This window comes from Salmo salar, chromosome ssa07 (genome assembly GCF_905237065.1).
Source record: "Salmo salar chromosome ssa07, Ssal_v3.1, whole genome shotgun sequence".
Lineage (NCBI taxonomy): Eukaryota > Metazoa > Chordata > Actinopteri > Salmoniformes > Salmonidae > Salmo > Salmo salar.
In genome coordinates, this window is record NC_059448.1 from 6,868,023 (window position 1) to 6,887,043 (window position 19,021).

The window sequence follows — 19,021 nt, forward strand, 5'->3', positions numbered from 1 at the left end:
ATTGCTGCAGAATACTGTGGTAGCCATGCTGGTTATGTGTGCCTTGAATTCTAAATAAATCACAGACAGTGTCACCAGCAAAGCACCATAACACCACCTCCTCCATGCTTCATGTGGGAACCGCACGTGGAGAGATCATCCATTCACCTACTCTGCGTCTCACAAAGATACGGCGGTTGGAACCAAAAATCTCAAATTTGGACTCATCAGACCAAAGGACAGATTTCCACCGGTCTAACGTCCATTGCTCTTGCTTCTTGGCCCAAACAAGTCTCTTCTTATTATTGGTGTCCTTTAGTAGGGGTTTATTTGCAGCAATTCGACCATGAAGGCCTGATTCACGCAGTCTCCTCTGAACAGTTGATGTTGAGATGTGTCTGTTACTTGAACTCTGTTAAGCATTTATTTGGGCTGCAATTTCTGAGGCCGGTAACTCTAATGAACTTATCCTCTGCAGCAGAGGTAACTCTGGGTCTTCCTCTCCTGTGGCGGTCCTCATGAGAGCCAGTTTCATCATATCGCTTGATGGTTTTTGTGACTGCACTTTAAGAATCCTTCAAAGTTCTTGACATTTTGTGTTAAAGTAATGATGGACTGTCATTTATTTTTGCTTATTTAAGCTGTTCTTGACATAATATGGACTTGGTCTTTTACCAAATAGGGCTGTCTTCTGTATACCACCCCTACCTTGTCACAACACAAATGATTTGCTCAAACACAATAAGAATGAAGTAAATTCCACAAATTAACTTTTAACAAGGCATATCTGTTCATTTAAATGTATTCCAGGTGACTACCTCATTTAGCTGGTTGAGAGAATGCCAAGAGTGTGCAAAGCTGTCATCAAGGCAAAGGGTGGCTACTTTGAAGAATCTAAAATAAGAAATATATTTTGATTCGTTTAACACTTTTTTGGTTACTACATGATTCCATATGTGTTATTTCATAGTTTTGAAATCTACTATTCTACAATGTTGAAAATAGTAAAATAATAATGAACCCTTGAATGAGTAGATGTGTCCAAACTTTTGACCGATACTGTGTATTAAGGGGCTGGTTTCCCGGACACAGATTAAGCCTAGTCCTGAAATGAAAAAGCAATCTCGATATCCATTGAAAATGATTTTTTAGTCCAGGCTTAATCTGTGTCTGGGAAACTGACCCAATGTGTTTTCCACATCAATATATTTTTGTAAATGAACAAAGAATTGGACACATCATTGGAGATTAGTACAGAGCAGAATGTAGAGTAAAATTAACACCATTCTATGTTCAACAGGACATGGTGAACGTAACTCATTTTCTAAAATATATTTTTTGTTCTATTCTTCTCTGAAGGTATATTTACGAGCTGTGTCCCTTCAGTCAAGTAACGCAGAAGAGTGCTTCAGGAGAAGTGGTGTCCTTAGGGTGAGTACCTTGTTAACGTTCACCGGTGTTACCACAGTTTAAACCTGTACCGGTTTCCCCCTCGTGACGCCATGGCTTTTGGAGGACTCTTGGAATATTCAGCTATCCTCTTTAAAAGCCATCACTGGCTAACCGCAATTAAGTCCTATTTTTTAAAAGGCTATACGTGTGTAAATGAATCTCTTTCACCTTCTCGACAAAGGAATGAATATATGTTCGACAATGTGCCTGCTGTATTTATTTGGGATGTGTTGTTCTCACTCCAGACTCACAAGATGGTTCTGCAGCATACGAATGCTCTCATTTGGTTCTTTAGACAAGCACATATTAGCGTTTGCCTTGAGTTATGCAGCTACCTCTGTTTATTTCACCGGATGGAAGCAGATCAGCTAGCATTTCTTCTTTAAAAATTACTGTGAATGCTTCTTGATACGTATTCTGCTGCCAGTCCCAAAACTCCTTCATCATTGTTATGTTGCGTGTGGACTAAAACCAATATTTCTGCCCGATATTGACCTTTTTATTGTTCTTCAACATCTGTTAGGCTACATGTGACCTTTAATCAATTGCTAACAAATCTCTATTACGGTTATCATACCTTTTGATCAATTGCAAAAAAGGGGGGGGGAGTGGACTTCATATACTGGACTGGGTTGTATTTATTCCACTGTGAAGGGTTTCCATTTCATCTGAAGGGTTAAAGTATGGCCTTTTAGTTTCTCCCGAGGGATTGGATCTGTGATAAGGGGATCTGGGATAAGGGGATCTGGGATAAGGGGATCTGGGTTTGGATCTGTGATAAGAGGATCTGTGATAAGGGGATCTGGGATAAGGGGATCTGGGATAAGGGGATCTGGGTTTGGATCTGTGATAAGAGGATCTGGGATTGGATCTGTGATAGGGGGATCTGGGATAAGGGGATCTGTGATTGGATCTGTGATAAGGGGATCTGTGTTTGGATCTGTGATAAGGGGATCTGGGTTTGGATCTGTGATAAGGGGATCTGGGTTTGGATCTGTGATAAGGGGATCTGGGTTTGGATCTGTGATAAGGGGATCTGTGATTGGATCTGGGATAAGGGGATCTGTGATAAGGGGATCTGGGATTGGATCTGTGATAAGTAAATCTGTGATTGGATCTGTGATAAGGGGATCTGAGATAAGGGGATCTGTGATAAGGGGATCTGTGATAAGGGGATCTGGGATTGGATCTGTGATAAGGGGATCTGTGATTGGATCTTTGATAAAGGGATCTGGGATTGGATCTGTGATAAGGGGATCTGGGATTGGATCTGTCCACTGGTGGACATTTCGGTGCTATGGTATGAAAGGGGTGTACTCAGCCCTATGTGTAGAACTTTGATTTCTCTTTTGTAGAATTTGTTGTTATTTTGGAGTGTTGGCATGTCGGTGCAGAGAGTCGGTATGAAGGCTGTCTATGTACCTGTGAAGCTATAGGAACCTGCAGAAAGGTGCATTACCAGATCGATCAGTTCTAACACGTCCTTTCCACCCGCCCCATGGGATATCTTCTATCACGCTTGTCTTTTACGCCATTCTATTTTTCTCCTCTGCGTGATCACATTATGCTCCCCTTGCCGTCTTGTTGCCTCAGTTACTGTCAAACTTATATTTATCTCCTTATCACCGTTTTGCTGGTGTCAGGAGATTTGAGGTGTTGATTATGGGATGTCGCTCCGCTGTCCTCTCTCTTCTCTCGCTCTCTCTCATTATCCTTAACCGTCAGCCATCAGACACTTTATAGGGTACAATTATTGAAATGCTATTCTATTGACATTACACTTCTCTTTAAAAACTTTTAATGTGCTTTTATGATTGACTTAAACTCCTCCCGAGCCTCGATTTTGACGCCATTTGTGCTGTGGGCCACAAAGGTTAAATACTTGTTTTGGAGCATTGACAACGAACAGGGCTTAAATTACCAGATGTTTTTTTTTTTTGCATTAAGTGTCAAAACATTTTCCGTTTCAATAAAATTATGTTATTAGATGCTGGTGGCAGCAGTATCTATCTGTTTCAGTTGGGAGGGAAACATGATGTGGTAACGACCTACAAAGGAACCAATGTGTTACCTGACTCTGTGTAGACATCACGTGTAAAGGAGACGTGTTATGGACCGAGGCTTAAACGTCACGTGTAAAGGAGACGTGTTATGGACCGAGGCTTAAACGTCACGTGTAAAGGAGACGTGTTATGGACCGAGGCTTAAACGTCACGTGTAAAGGAGACGTGTTATGGACCGAGGCTTAAACATCACGTGTAAAGGGGGAGGATGTGTTGTGTGGCTGTAGTCAAAGGATGCTTGGGCTTGGCAATTAAGGCTATAAACCCAATGTAAAAGACAGGGAGCGGAGATTCTGGAAAAGACAGATCAGGAGCTCATTGATATATTAGAAGTTAAAAGACTTTTGATTTTAAAGTAAGAACATAACTTGATTGTTATTGTTAGAAGCTAGTGCATTATTGTTGCTTAATTAAACTATAAAATCCATCAGTTGTGGAAGCAAAATAGAAGTGTTACTGGTTTTCATTAACTAGTGGAACCAAAAGAGAAGTGTTACTGGTTTTCATTAACTAGTGGAACCAAAAGAGAATACTGGTTATTAATAGGGAACAAAAGAGAAGTGTTACTGGTTTTCATTAACTAGTGGAACCAAAAGAGAAGTGTTACTGGTTTTCATTAACTAGTGGAACCAAAAGAGAAGTGTTACTGGTTTTCATTAACTAGTGGAACCAAAAGAGAAGTGTTACTGGTTTTCATTAACTAGTGGAACCAAAAGAGAAGTGTTACTGGTTTTAACTAACTAGTGGAACCAAAAGAGAAGTGTTACTGGTTTTCATTAACTAGTGGAACCAAAAGAGAAGTGTTACTGGTTTTCATTAACTAGTGGAACCAAAAGAGAAGTGTTACTGGTTTTCATTAACTAGTGGAACCAAAAGAGAAGTGTTACTGGTTTTCATTAACTAGTGGAACCAAAAGAGAAGTGTTACTGGTTTTCATTCACTAGTGGAACAAAAAGAGAAGTGTTACTGGTTTTAACTAACTAGTTAAATGACTTGTTGAATAAAGTGCTGAAGAAGAAGAGTAGCATTATAACAGCTACAGACTCAGGGGTGTCATGAAGTTGGCCTGTGGGTAAGGTTTATTACCCCCCATAAATACCTTTCTCCCTTTCCTCTCTTGACTCTACTGAAGGACTCTTGAAAAGCCTTTGTTAAACATAGAGAGTCGTGGAACATCAAAAGGTGGGGGGAAAAGAACCATATTTCGGTAATCCAACCAGTTGAAAATATGTGTTGGTACTTAATGAATATGATGTCTGTTCGGGTGTCATCTGAGACATTATGACTGATGACAGGACGACATAAACTGTATCTTGGAAAGTCTACACATTCTAGTTATCAGATTCACATGGAATTGTTGTGCAATTTAAATGTTTAAATATGAAACTATTTGTGAAAAGATTAAATGTAATTTTAGCTTCCAAATGAGAGAATTGGGTTTTCATAAGGTTAGAGCGCTGCTCAATCTGTGGCCCGCCCCTGTGAAGAGACATGGGTTATAAACTATGAAACACACCCTTCTCTCCCTCCACTATATAAGCCCTTGATGAAAATGTAACCTTCTGTTCCGAGTAAAGGACTCAGATAATAAGCTGTTCCGAGTACGCGAGGCCTGCAGCCTCACATTAAAAGGACTCAGATAATAAGCTGTTCTGAGTACGCGAGGCCTGCAGCCTCACATTAAAAGGACTCAGATAATAAGCTGTTCCGAGTACGCGAGGCCTGCAGCCTCACATTAAAAGGACTCAGATAATAAGCTGTTCCGAGTACGCGAGGCCTGCAGCCTCACATTAAAAGGACCCAGATAATAAGCTGTTCTGAGTACGCGAGGCCTGCAGCCTCACGTTAAAAGGACTCAGATAATAAGCTGTTCCGAGTACGCGAGGCCTGCAGCCTCTGCGTTAAAAGGACTCAGATAATAAGCTGTTCCGAGTACGCGAGGCCTGCAGCCTCTGTGTTAAAAGGACTCAGATAATAAGCTGTTCCGAGTACGCGAGGCCTGCAGCCTCTGTGTTAAAAGGACTCAGATAATAAGCTGTTCCGAGTACGCGAGGCCTGCAGCCTCACGTTAAAAGGACTCAGATAATAAGCTGTTCCGAGTACGCGAGGCCTGCAGTCTCTGTGTTAAAAGGACTCAGATAATAAGCTGTTCCGAGTACGCGAGGCCTGCACCCTCTGCGTTAAAAGGACTCAGATAATAAGCTGTTCCGGGTACATTAGGGCGACGGTCCGATGTCAGAAGGATTCAGATAATAACTACAGAACTAAGCCAACCTCAGAGTGAGCTTTGGTTGCGAATGGTATGAACTTTGAACTCTTATTCACTACAGAAGTGATACCTCCTAGCCGTTGAGTTAGCAGCGGCCGCTGTAAACGTGGGCTAGGAAAGGACGGACAAAGGATCTCTTCTAACAAACAACACGACACTGCCAAGTATTCAGTTTACCACCAGAGACACTCATAAAGGGACAAGGAAGATCTCTGTTGGGCAACACGGCTAGCATCTACGACCAACCTACCGAAGCGCAGCTCAGAGTAAATATTTATTGCATTTTCCTTTTCCAAATGGGCGGTTATTTAGAATGCATAAGATTCTGTATTTACGATAGCATAGCCTCTCCCTTTGTTCTTCAGTCCTCCCGTGCTTTCATTCAAGCCCAACCCCCTCTCTTTGTGTAACCAGCCATCATACAGGTTCCGTCCACCAGGGACATTTTCTGTAAGGACATAGTTAGTAATCAATGTATGATCCATTCTGTGTATATGTAATTCTGTGTGATTAGTTAGGTATTTAGTAAATAAATAATTAAATCCAATTTTGTATTGCTGATTCAACTTGTTAGCCAGGGTTCGTGAAGATAACCAAGAATTTACAACTTTCAGATGAGACTGAAATAAGGTGACGATTAATATTGACTGCTATTGATGTAAAATATTTCTAGGTCTTTAAGAGTTTATTCGGAAGATAACAGCTCTATAAACACTCTTTCGTGGTGCCGACTTTCTAGTTAATTACATTTACATGATTAGCTTAATCAGGTAATATTAATTACAGAGAAAGGATTTTATAGAATAGCATGTCATATCACTTAATCCGGCATAGCCAAAGACACGACAGGGGCTTCACCTTAGGTGTCCTGCAGCCAAACCATATTGTGGGGTCCAGCAGGACACCACATGGGAGCTCCAGGGTAAATGTGTAAAAGACACACAAAAGGAGCACTTGGTATCTGTAGTTTGTCCTTTGTCAGACGAAGTGTCGAATCCCTGCGTTCAGCTAAGAATTAATTTCAAGTAATTAGTCTTAGCTGAAACCCTATACCCGGGACTTAGCGAGTGTGACTCACCTGTCAGGGTGTTGTCCGGTCAACTAGAAAGGGAGGACCAGCCGCTAGCAGGATTGTCTGACTATGACACGCTTATAAAAGTACTATAACCCAGTGGTTGAATGTATCCTGTGTAAAATAGCGCAGAGCAGTCTATAAATACAGTAAGGGAAAAAAACATATTTTATCCCCTGCTGATTTTGTACGTTTGCCCACTGACAAAGAATTGATCAGTCTATAATTTTAATGGTAGATTTATTTGAACAGTGAGAGACAGAATAAAAATTTAAAAAACGCATGTCAAAAATGTTATAAATTGATTTGCATTTTAATGAGGGAAATAAGTATTTGACCCCCTCTCAATCAGAAAGATTTCTGGCTCCCAGGTGTGTTTTATACAGAGATTAGGAGCACACTCTTAAAGGGAGTGCTCCTAATCTCAGTTTGTTACCTGTATAAAAGACACCTGTCCACAGAAGCAATCAATCAATCAGATTCCAAACTCTCCAGCATGGCCAAGACCAAAGAGCTCTCCAAGGATGTCAGGGACAAGATTGTAGACCTACACAAGGCTGGAATGGGCTACAAGACCATCGCCAAGCAGCTTGGTGAGAAGGTGACAACAGTTGGTGCGATTATTCGCAAATGGAAGAAACACAAAAGAACTGTCAATCTCCCTCGGCCTGGGGCTCCATGCAAGATCTCACCTCGTGGAGTTGCAATGATCATGAGAACAGTGAGGAATCAGCCCAGAACTACACGGGAGGATCTTGTCAATGATCTCAAGGCAGCTGGGACCATAGTCACCAAGAAAACAATTGGTAATCTTGGGTGAGAACCTCCTTCCCTCATCCAGGGCATTGAAAATGGGTCGTGGATGGGTATTCCAGCATGACAATGACCCAAAACACACGGCCAAGGCAACAAAGGAGTGGCTCAAGAAGAAGCACATTAAGGTCCTGGAGTGGCCTAGCCAGTCTCCAGACCTTAATCCCATAGAAAATCTGTGGAGGGAGTTGAAGGTTCGACTTGCCAAACGTCAGCCTCGAAACCTTAATGACTTGGAGAAGATCTGCAAAGAGGAGTGGGACAAAATCCCTCCTGAGATGTGTGCAAACCTGGTGGCCAACTACAAGAAACGTCTGACCTCTGTGATTGCCAACAAGGGTTTTGCCACCAAGTACTAAGTCATGTTTTGCAGAGGGGTCAAATACTTATTTCCCTCATTAAAATGCAAATCAATTTATAACATTTTTTACATGCATTTTTCTGGATTCTTTTGTTGTTATTCTGTCTCTCACTGTTCAAATAAACCTACCATTAAAATTATAGACTGATAATTTCTTTGGCAGTGGGCAAACGTACAAAATCAGCCGGGGATCAAATACTTTTTTCCCTCACTACATATTGGATTGCTCATTGGTGTTGTACACAAAAATAGCCCCCACTGACACATAGTATACCGTGTCACAAACTACCCGTGAAGTGTTAACAGTAGGAAGGAGTGAGCTAACCTCTGTGGCTAGCAGAGATGGACCAGGAGTAAATTAACCTCTGTGGCTAGCAGAGATGGACCAGGAGTAAATTAACCTCTGTGGCTAGCAGAGATGGACCAGGAGTAAATTAACCTCTGTGGCTAGCAGAGATGGACCAGCAGTGAGCTAACCTCTGTGGCTAGCAGAGATGGACCAGGAGTGAGCTAACCTCTGTGGCTAGCAGAGATGGACCAGGAGTGAGCTAACCTCTGTGGCTAGCAGAGATGGACCAGGAGTGAGCTAACCTCTGTGGCTAGCAGAGATGGACCAGGAGTGAGCTAACCTCTGTGGCTAGCAGAGATGGACCAGGAGTGAGCTAACCTCTGTGGCTAGCAGAGATGGACCAGGAGTGAGCTAACCTCTGTGGCAAGCAGAGATGGACCAGGACAGGTGGCCTGGTTGATAAAGTGGAGCCCAGGGGTTCACTGCTAACTCAGCCTCGGGTAGGAAGACAGGGAGGTCCCTTCACCCGGGAACGAAGCTCATACCGCGGGATAATCCAGAGCTACGGCGCGTGGTAGGACTTGACCTGTGTGGTCAAGAGAAGATCCACAGGTAAAGACTTTGTGCGCGTTAGTGAACCTAGTACGTCTGTCTGGGAGGAGGCCCGTACTAGTCACCTCGACACAGTGCAAATCTCCTTATGAAGTAAAATCATTGGAATCTGAAGAATGACTTCATGTTCTCTTTTCTCCACTTCCTCACTACCCACTCACATGTTTTACTGTGTCCTCATTGAGGGAAAGGGGACAGCATGCAAGCTCTGACTAATTCCACCCAGAGTCTACGTTTGACTGTCAAACAGTATCAGGGCAGAACGGAGCTGTCTGCAGCTGTCTCCTATACATGTGACTCAAGGTGAGGTCACAGTGTCCTCTGACTGCAGACTCCTTCTGGGCATACTGTGCCAGTCTGTCTCACACAAGATGGCTGCCAGATGATACTTAGCTCACAGCCACAGTGAGCACCCTTCACACACAGACACCAAGTGGGGCTAACAGCACTTTCATACCCTAGTCAGGGTTTTAACTAGGATACATACATCTCTGCTTCAGATCTTTCCAGTACAACGGTCTCCTCTCACTGATCACCTTGACGACGGAAAAGGGGTGCTCGTGTGCCACCCGCTTTGAAAATGGCGTCCAACGAAAAATCTCCAATGTTAGAAAAGCCAACCCAGTTAAGAGGTTATTTAATATTTCAGCTGGTTAACGGAAAGTAAATGGTCACTTTGGATGCAGCTGAGTATAACTCACACACACAGACCCACACGGTAATGGGATTTGCTGGGGTGGGCAGGTGGTGCTACACTAGAAGATGTAGCCCACATGTTTCCAGGGAGAGAGCAGTGTACTGTGGTACGGTGGGGGTGGGGGGGGAGAACATGAATCATAGCCGGCGTGCTGGGAATGAAGTTCATTTTTTATCCAGACAGACCATCACTCAGCCCTTGCAGGATATGGTTGGGCCCCCTGATATCAATCTGCATGGAGACATCCTCCCCTCCCCAGAGTCAGGTAGGGGGAGAGAGGAGGAGGGCTTTGATTTAAACGGCAGCATTTATCACACCTGCTTCAGCATCCTAAAGGACAGAGAGAGAGAGAGAGAGAGAGGGGGGGCGAGAGAGAGATAGCGAGAGGGGGAGAGAGGGAGGGAGGGAGGGAGAGGGGGAGGGAGGGAGGGAGAGAGAGGGGGAGAGAGATAGCGAGAGAGAGGGGGCGAGAGAGAGAGAGAGAGGGGGGAGAGAGAGAGGACATTAACATGCATGACTTGTCATGGGAAGGTGTGAAGTTGTACTACTAGTCCATCTACGACACAAATAATGTTCTTTCCATTGCAGTCACAGCACCACCCCCATGACTAACAGTAGCTGTAGTACTAGATGGAATAGTGAGCGTAGGAATACTGAAAGGCTTTCAATGGCAGCACTAGTATCACTACTGTGATTACTGTGTAGCCTTAATAATGCATACCATTTCCTTTATCACTCAAGGGGCTCATTTGTACAGACTGTACAAAACATTAAGAACACCTGCTCTTTCCATGATAGACTGACCAGGTGAATCCAGGTGAAAGCTTTGATCCCTTATTGATGTCAGTTGTTAAATCCATTTCAATCAGTGTCGATGAAGAGGAGGAGACATGTTAAAGTAGGATTTTTAAGCCTTGAGATAATTGAAACATGGATTGTGTATTTGTGCCAGGATGAAGACAGAAAATTTAAGTGCCTTTGAACGGGTTATGGTAGTAGGTGCCAGGAGCACCGGTTTGTGTCAAGAATCGCAACGCTGCTGGGTTTTTCACGCTCAACAGTTTCCCGTGTGTATCAAGAATGGTCCACCACCCAAAGGACATCCAGCCAACCTGGAGTCAACATTGGCCAGCATCCCTGTGGAATGCTTTTAACACCTTGTAGAGTCCATGCCCCTACCAATTGAGGCTGTTCTGAGGGCAACTCAGTATTAGGAAGGTGTTCCTAATGTCTGTGTTCACTAGCCTTGCCTTGTGCTAGTTGAATGTACAGTTTTCTTTAAACCACTAGACGCACAAATAGCTCTCAGTAACAATCAATTTAGTTTGAGGATGCTTTTCTTTGGCTGTGGCTCGTTCATACAATATAGCCACCCCATATTGCCATAATGTATAACCCAGGCAGAGAAGTGCTTCACGGTGTCTGCAAATATACAGGTAACTGCCAAAATAAAGGAAACACCACAAGCTACCAGAACAGCTTCAATGCGCCTTGGCATAGAGCTGCTCCAGAATCTCCCATAAGTGTTCAATTGGGTTGAGATCTGATGACTGAGACACACACACACACACCCTTATGTTCCTTTGAGGAGGACTCTTTCAAAGTCACTGAGATTTACATTTTAGTCATTTAGCAGACGGTCTTATCCAGAGCGACTTACAGTAGTGAATGCATACATTTCATTTCATTTTTTTTTTTGTACTGGCCCCCCGTGGGAATTGAACCTACAACCCTGGCGTTGCACACACCATGCTCTACCAACTGAGCCACAGGGAAGACAGATCTCTTCTTCTAGCCATGGTAGCCAAAATAATGGGCAACTGGTTATTTTTAATACATGACCCTAAGCATGATGGGATGTTAATTGCTTAATATACTCAGGAACCACACCTGTGTAGAAATACCTGCTTTCAATATACTTTGTATCCCTCGTTTACTCAAGTGTTTCCTTTATTTTGGCAGTTACCTGTAGATAAGATGCAACACACACCCGTCAATGTATTTCAATGGCTGCATTTTCTATGCTAAGTGTTCTTTTTCACAGTGATCAGCACATCTGTATTCGTGCTCTGAGAATGGAATAGAATAACAACACCATCAGCCATGATAATGTTAACAGAGTAGGGCAAAACACTCATACAGCGACAACACCGTCGTCCCGTGACAGCGTCGTCCATCTTAATAATGCCAGGTACACACCGACGGGAGAGAGACACACCCTGTTAGGGAAATGGTAGTCAGTCACCTGAAAGGAAAACAGACGTATAGCAGTACCTATCTGTTTAGAGTTGGGAGGGAAACATGATGTGGTAGCAGTACCTATCTGTTTAGAGTTGGGAGGGAAACATGACGTGGTAGCAGTACCTATCTGTTTAGAGTTGGGAGGGAAACATGACGTGGTAGCAGTACCTATCTGTTTAGAGTTGGGAGGGAAACATGACGTGGTAGCAGTACCTATCTGTTTAGAGTTGGGAGGGAAACATGACGTGGTAGCAGTACCTATCTGTTTAGAGTTGGGAGGGAAACATGACGTGGTAGCAGTACCTATCTGTTTAGAGTTGGGAGGGAAACATGACGTGGTAGCAGTACCTATCTGTTTAGAGTTGGGAGGGAAACATGACGTGGTAGCAGTACCTATCTGTTTAGAGTTGGGAGGGAAACATGACGTGGTAGCAGTACCTATCTGTTTAGAGTTGGGAGGGAAACATGACGTGGTAGCAGTACCTATCTGTTTAGAGTTGGGAGGGAAACATGACGTGGTAGCAGTACCTATCTGTTTAGAGTTGGGAGGGAAACATGACGTGGTAGCAGTACCTATCTGTTTCAGTTGGGAGGGAAACATGATGTGGTAGCAAAACACAGCATGACTTCTGGCTAGCTGAAGCCAATGACTCATGGAAGCGTTTTGCATGGAGTAATTAGCTGTGTTGAAGAAGCCATTTTCTCTGTAGCTGCTAACAACAACAGAACACTTTACCTGCATGGGCCATAATAACCTTTTGCCATGAGCAGAAGAGCAGCTAAAATATTCATATATGCCTTTATGGAGTTTGCTTTGGATAAACACAGGGAAAATGGATCTACATACGCTGATATGGAACAGTGGGTGGGCCTAAACATAGCTCTAAGGACACTGAACTCAAAAGACCCAAATACTGTACTGTACATTGAAGTAGCAACAACAAAACAAAAGAATGTACTGAAAAACTGTTTCCCATGACAATCTAACAATTCAAATATGTTGACCTTACAAATTGGACATAACAGAAATCATTCAACATCATAGTAGGACAAAACAGACATCATAGTAGGACAAAACAGACATCATAGTAGGACAAAACAGACATCATAGTAGGACAAAACAGACATCATAGTAGGACAAAACAGACATCATTCAACACCATAGTAGGACAAAACAGACATCATTCAACACCATAGTAGGACAAAAAAGACATCATTCAACATCATAGTAGGACAAAAAATACATAATTCAACATCATAGTAGGACAAAACAGACATCATTCAACATCATAGTAGGACAAAACAGACATCATAGTAGGACAAAACAGACATCATAGTAGGACAAAACAGACATCATAGTAGGACAAAACAGACATCATTCAACATCATAGTAGGACAAAACAGACATCATTCAACATCATAGTCCTGGCAAAACATGTCCAGTAGCATGGTGGGCCTACTGGCTGGACTAGCGCCTCTTATCCCTTAGCTGTATCAGTCTCTGTTGTCTCTTTGACTGGGGGAGGGGGGGCATTTACATAGAGCTGAAAGAGAGGCATGGGTCGGCGGGTCACAGAGCCTGGGCTCTGGGGAAATCAGGTGGCCACGCGCCTGGGTTCACAGGGTCGCAGTGTGCCACCCAATAGGGTTCAAGGAGCCTCCCCCTGGGCGCAGGTTCAAAACGCTCTTTGCAGACGCTGTGTCATCGCTCACAGCAAATCAGGGGACAGAACAAGAGGCTTTGGAATTGCGACCAGGCCGGCGAGCAGCTTGCCCGTTCACCAATTAACCTTGGGAGCCCACAATGTTGCCCTGTCCTTTCTTGGATCATGTCCAATATCTCACTAGAAAGATGACGAGTAAGCGGCCCGTACCATGCAGAACACTATAGTGAACTATTAACAGAAAATATATACAAAGAAATACATATAGCAGATCAGCCTATAAAACGTCCTGCTGTTAACTGTAGCCTGATCTGGTTAACTATTTGGTTAACTACAGGCTGATCTGGTTAACTGTAGGCTGATCTGGTTAACTATCTGGTTAACTGTAGGCTGGTCTGGTTAACTGTAGGCTGGTCTGGTTAACTGTAGGCTGATCTGGTTAACTGTAGGCTGGTCTGGTTAGCTATTTGGTTAACTGTAGGCTGATCTGGTTAACTGTAGGCTGATCTGGTTAACTGTAGGCTGATCTGGTTAACTATCTGGTTAACTGTAGGCTGGTCTGGTTAGCTATTTGGTTAACTACCGGCTGATCTGGTTAACTGTAGGCTGATCTGGTTAACTGTAGGCTGATCTGGTTAACTGTAGGCTGATCTGGTTAACTGTAGGCTGATCTGGTTAACTATCTGGTTAACTGTAGGCTGGTCTGGTTAGCTATTTGGTTAACTACAGGCTGATCTGGTTAACTGTAGGCTGATCTGGTCAACTATAGGCTGATCTGGTTTTAACTATCGGCTGATCTGGTTAAATATCTGGTTAACTATAGGCTGATCTGGTTAACTAGCTGGTTAACTGTCATGTTAACTGTAGGCTGATCTGGTTAACTATAGGCTGATCTGGTTACCTATCTGGTTAACTATCGGCTGATCTGGTTAACTATCAGCTGATCTGGTTAACTATCGGGTTAACTATAGGCTGATCTGGTTAACTATCAGCTGATCTGGTTAACTATCGGCTGATCTGGTTAACTATCAGCTGATCTGGTTAACTATCGGGTTAACTATAGGCTGATCTGGTTAACTATCGGGTTAACCTGTTGGGTCTAGGGGGCAGCATTTGCACGTCTGGATAAAAAAAATGTACCCGATTTAATCTGGTTACTAATCCTACCCAGTAACTAGAATATGCATATACTTATTATATATGGATAGAAAACACTCTAAAGTTTCCAAAACTGTTTGAATGGTGTCTGTGAGTATAACAGAACTCATTTGGCAGGCAAAACCCTGAGACATTTTCTGACAGGAAGTGGATACCTGATGTGTTGTATTGACTTTAAACCTCTCCCATTGAAAAACACAGGGGTTTAGGAATATTTTGGCACTTCCTATTGCTTCCACTAGATGTCACCAGCCTTTACAAAGTGTTTTGAGTCTTCTGGAGGGAGATCTGACCGAACAAGAGCCATGGAACGGTGATGTCCCATTAGACACCTGGCGCGCTACTTCATGTTGGGTACCCTCGTTCCAATACGTTATAAAAGGCTATGCATTCGTCCACCTTGAATATTATTCATGTTCTGGTTAAAAAGGCCCTAATGATTTATGCTATACAACGTTTGACATGTTTGAACGAACGGAAATATATTTTTTCCCCTCGTTCATGACGAGAAGTCCGGCTGGCTTACATCATGTGCTAACGAGACGGAGATTTTTGGACATAAATGATGAGCTTTTTTTGAACAAAACTACATTCGTTATGGACCTGTGATACCTGGAAGTGACATCTGATGAAGAGAATCAAAGGTAATGGATTATTTACATAGTATTTTCGATTTTAGATCTCCCCAACATGACGTCTAGTCTGTATCGCAACGCGTATTTTTCTGGGCACAGTGCTCAGATTATTGCAAAGTGTGATTTCCCAGTAAGGTTATTTTTAAATCTGGCAAGTTGATTGCGTTCAAAAGATGTAAATCTATAATTCTTTAAATGACAATATAATATTTTACCAATGTTTTCTAATTTTAATTATTTAATTTGTGACGCTGACTTGACTGCCGGTTATTGGAGGGAAACGATTTCCTCAACATCAATGCCATAGTAAAACGCTGTTTTTGTATATAAATATGAACTTGATAGAACTAAAAATGCATGCATTGTCTAACATAATGTCCTAGGAGTGTCATCTGATGGAGATTGTAAAAGGTTAGTGTATCATTTTACCTGGTTTTATGGTTTTGGTGACCCTGTCTTTGACTTGACAAAACATTACACACAACTCTTGTAAATGTACTGTCCTAACATACTCTAAATTTATGCTTTCGCCGTAAAACCTTTTTGAAATCGTAAAACGTGGTTAGATTAAGGAGATGTTTATCTTTCAAATGGTGTAACATAGTTGTATTTTTGAAAAATTTGAATTTTGACATTTATTTGGATTCAAATTTGCCGCTCTTGAAATGCACCTGCTGTTGATGGAGTGCACCACAGGTGGCACGCTAGCGTCCCACCTAGCCCCAAGAGGTTAACTATAGGCTGATCTGGTTAACTATCAGCTGATCTGGTTAACTATAGGCTGATCTGGTTAACTAGCTGGTTAACTGTCATGTTAACTTTAGGTTAATCTGGTCCTATATGTATTTCTTTGTATGTTCTGTTAATAGTTCACTAGTGTTCTGCATCGTATGGTCACTTACTTTTTTTTTTTTAATATACAATTTCATTTTTTTACATTTTTTATTTAACCATTATTTAACTAGGCAAGTCAGTTAAGAAAAAAATATTATTTACAATGATGGCCTACCCCGGCCAAACCCGGACGACGCTGGGCCAATTGTGCGCCGCCTTATGGGACTCCCAATCACGGCCGAATGTGATACATCTTTCTTGGATTACATGCCATTTAGGGTCCTACCCTCCACTGCCCTCACTAGAGAAAGGAGACACAAAATAGGCATAGTAATTCCATAGTAATTCTGATTAAGTAGATTTTCTCTGGTGCTTTTATAGTGCTTTTATGCCACCACAGTGATAACTCAACACAGAGATACATTAGCGCCACCACAGTGATAACTCAACACAGAGATACATTAGCGCCACCACAGTGATAACTCAACACAGAGATACATTAGTGCCACCACAGTGATAACTCACAGAGATACATTAGTGCCACCACAGTGATAACTCAACACAGAGATACATTAGTGCCACCACAGTGATAACTCAACACAGAGATACATTAGCGCCACCACAGTGATAACTCAACACAGAGATACATTAGCGCCACCACAGTGATAACTCAAATGAAATGCTGTGGGGGAAAAAAACATATACCGATTGAAAGACATTCATCTATCTTTTTATGGGGAGGATTGTGATGGGGAAAGATGCCGCATGCAGCAGACGTATTGCTGTTGTGCTACAGAGTCAAAGAGAAAGAAAAGGTCTATTGTGAAAGCAAACGAAAACCTATTAGTACTGTCAGTGGCCTTTGCAGGTTCACATTACTCAGTGTTCAAACCCACAGGTCTCCCTTGAGCCGCTTTATTGAACAGTAGATTTTCAACAAAAAAAAGAAACTGAGAATGGAGGTAGCCTAGCAACATTGAGACCACGGAGAAGAAGCGCGGCATACCCGCTGCGAATGCGGCATGCAGTATCCAGCCAGTCTTCGGCAGTAAGCCCCGAGGAGAGTGGGATGTTCTGGTCACTATGAACATATACATCTGCCTTCAATCGAGTAGTGCCAGCAAACCTTCATTTAGGGAATAAAAAATGTTTAAAAAAATTTGAAAAATTAAAAAAGGTATAAACTAACAGAGCATATAATTATGTTTAGCCTTTTGAGAAACTTTTGTTATTAAATGCTTTAATGATGTGATCCCTCTGGCTTTGTTTGTACTTTTTAACAGTACAATTGTTTACCCCCAAATAAATAAAATCCTGTGAGCTATGATCGCTGTGCACACCTATAGCTTATGACAGCGTTATATTGTATGAACAAAGGCCTCTCATAGGATGTGTCTTCAGATGAATTACAACCTGCCCTCAGGAATGAGCTCAGCAGTTGTCCTAAAATATAAACCCCCCAGAGCGATGACATCCCTGCGTGGGGGGGGGTGGGGCTAAACTGAACGATCCAGCTGAGGCAGATTTATGGGGGACGGGCCAGAAAGAGAAACTCCACTTAGGTGGCCATGGTAATATGGAAATGTGTTCATTTGATCAATAAGAGTTGATGCCTCATGAGAGGCGCTGGAAAACCCCCAGAGCCTTTTTAAAAGTACTACGAGAGAGATGCTCTGACCGAAAATACATCCCATCCTTTTTCCTTTAAGATGAATTACTGTTCATTTGCAGTTTTTCAGCAGTAGCGGTGCATGTATAAACAGTGGGGAAGTGTGAGATTCTCACAATGGGTGGCCATTTTGTGGGCATGCCAATCACAAGGGAGCTGTAAAACATTATGATAAATCTATTACAACTTCAGAGGGTTACAAGAGATTCCAGTCAAATGCCCATAACTGTGGAAGATTTGAGAATGGCAGAGTACATTAGCTTTTGACGATACGAGATTAGTGAGATGCTGATGGTTTCGGTGTTGTTATGTTTGAAGGACAATAATGCTGAATTGTGTTGTACATACATGTACACTGACTATACCAAACATTAAGGACACCTTCCTAATATTGAGTTGCACCCCCCCCCCCCCCTTTTGTTTTGCCCCCAGAACAGCCTCAATTCATCAGGGCATGGACTCTACAAGGTGTCGAAACCATTCCACAGGGATGCTGGCCCATGTTGACTCCAGTTGTGTCAAGTTGGCTGGATGTCCTTTGGGTGGTGGACTGTTCTTGATACACACTGGAAACTGTTGAGAGTGAAAAACCCAGCAGCTTTGCAGTTCTTGACACAAACCGGTGCACCTGGCACCTACTACCATACCCTGTTCAAAGGCACTTAAATATTTTGTCTTGACCATTCACTCTCTGAATGGCACACATACACAATCCATGTCTCAAGGCTTAAAAATCCTTCTTTAACCTGTCTCCTCCCCTTCATCTACACTGATTGAAGTGGATTTAACAAGTGACATCAAATAGCTTTCACCTGGATTCACCTGGTCAGTCTCGATCATGGAAAGAGCAGGTGTTCTTAATGTTTTGTACACTCTGTGTATATGCGAATGGAATCACCAAAATGTATATGGTTATTAGGAAGCTGTGTGGATGCTACGCATTTCAATTCAGTCCTAGCTAGAATAATTACGACTCGGTTAGCCATTAGCATCACATTCTCTACACGGTTCTTAGAAGACTGTGCACTTTGAATCATTATGAGTTGACTGAGGTAAATAGACCTAGAAGAGGAACAATTAGACTTTTGTGACAGGTCTCTAATCCTTCAAACAGGTATATCTTCTCCTTTGGCTGTTTGTTGAAACAGTGCCATTGTCACGTTTGGAGTTTTTGATGCTCTTTAATCTGGCGGTCCTTTGTACTGGATATCAG

General features: G+C 42.6%; 1 protein-coding gene across 1 annotated transcript in view; it reads left to right on the forward strand.

Annotated features, from left to right (window-relative positions):
• glu2b (Glucosidase 2 subunit beta) overlaps positions 1 to 19,021 on the forward strand; it is a 263,260-nt gene that overhangs the window by 218,479 nt on the left and 25,760 nt on the right. Inside the window, 1 exon segment of the mRNA NM_001139813.1 lies at positions 1,339 to 1,410. Coding sequence (NP_001133285.1) covers positions 1,339 to 1,410 — 72 coding nt within the window.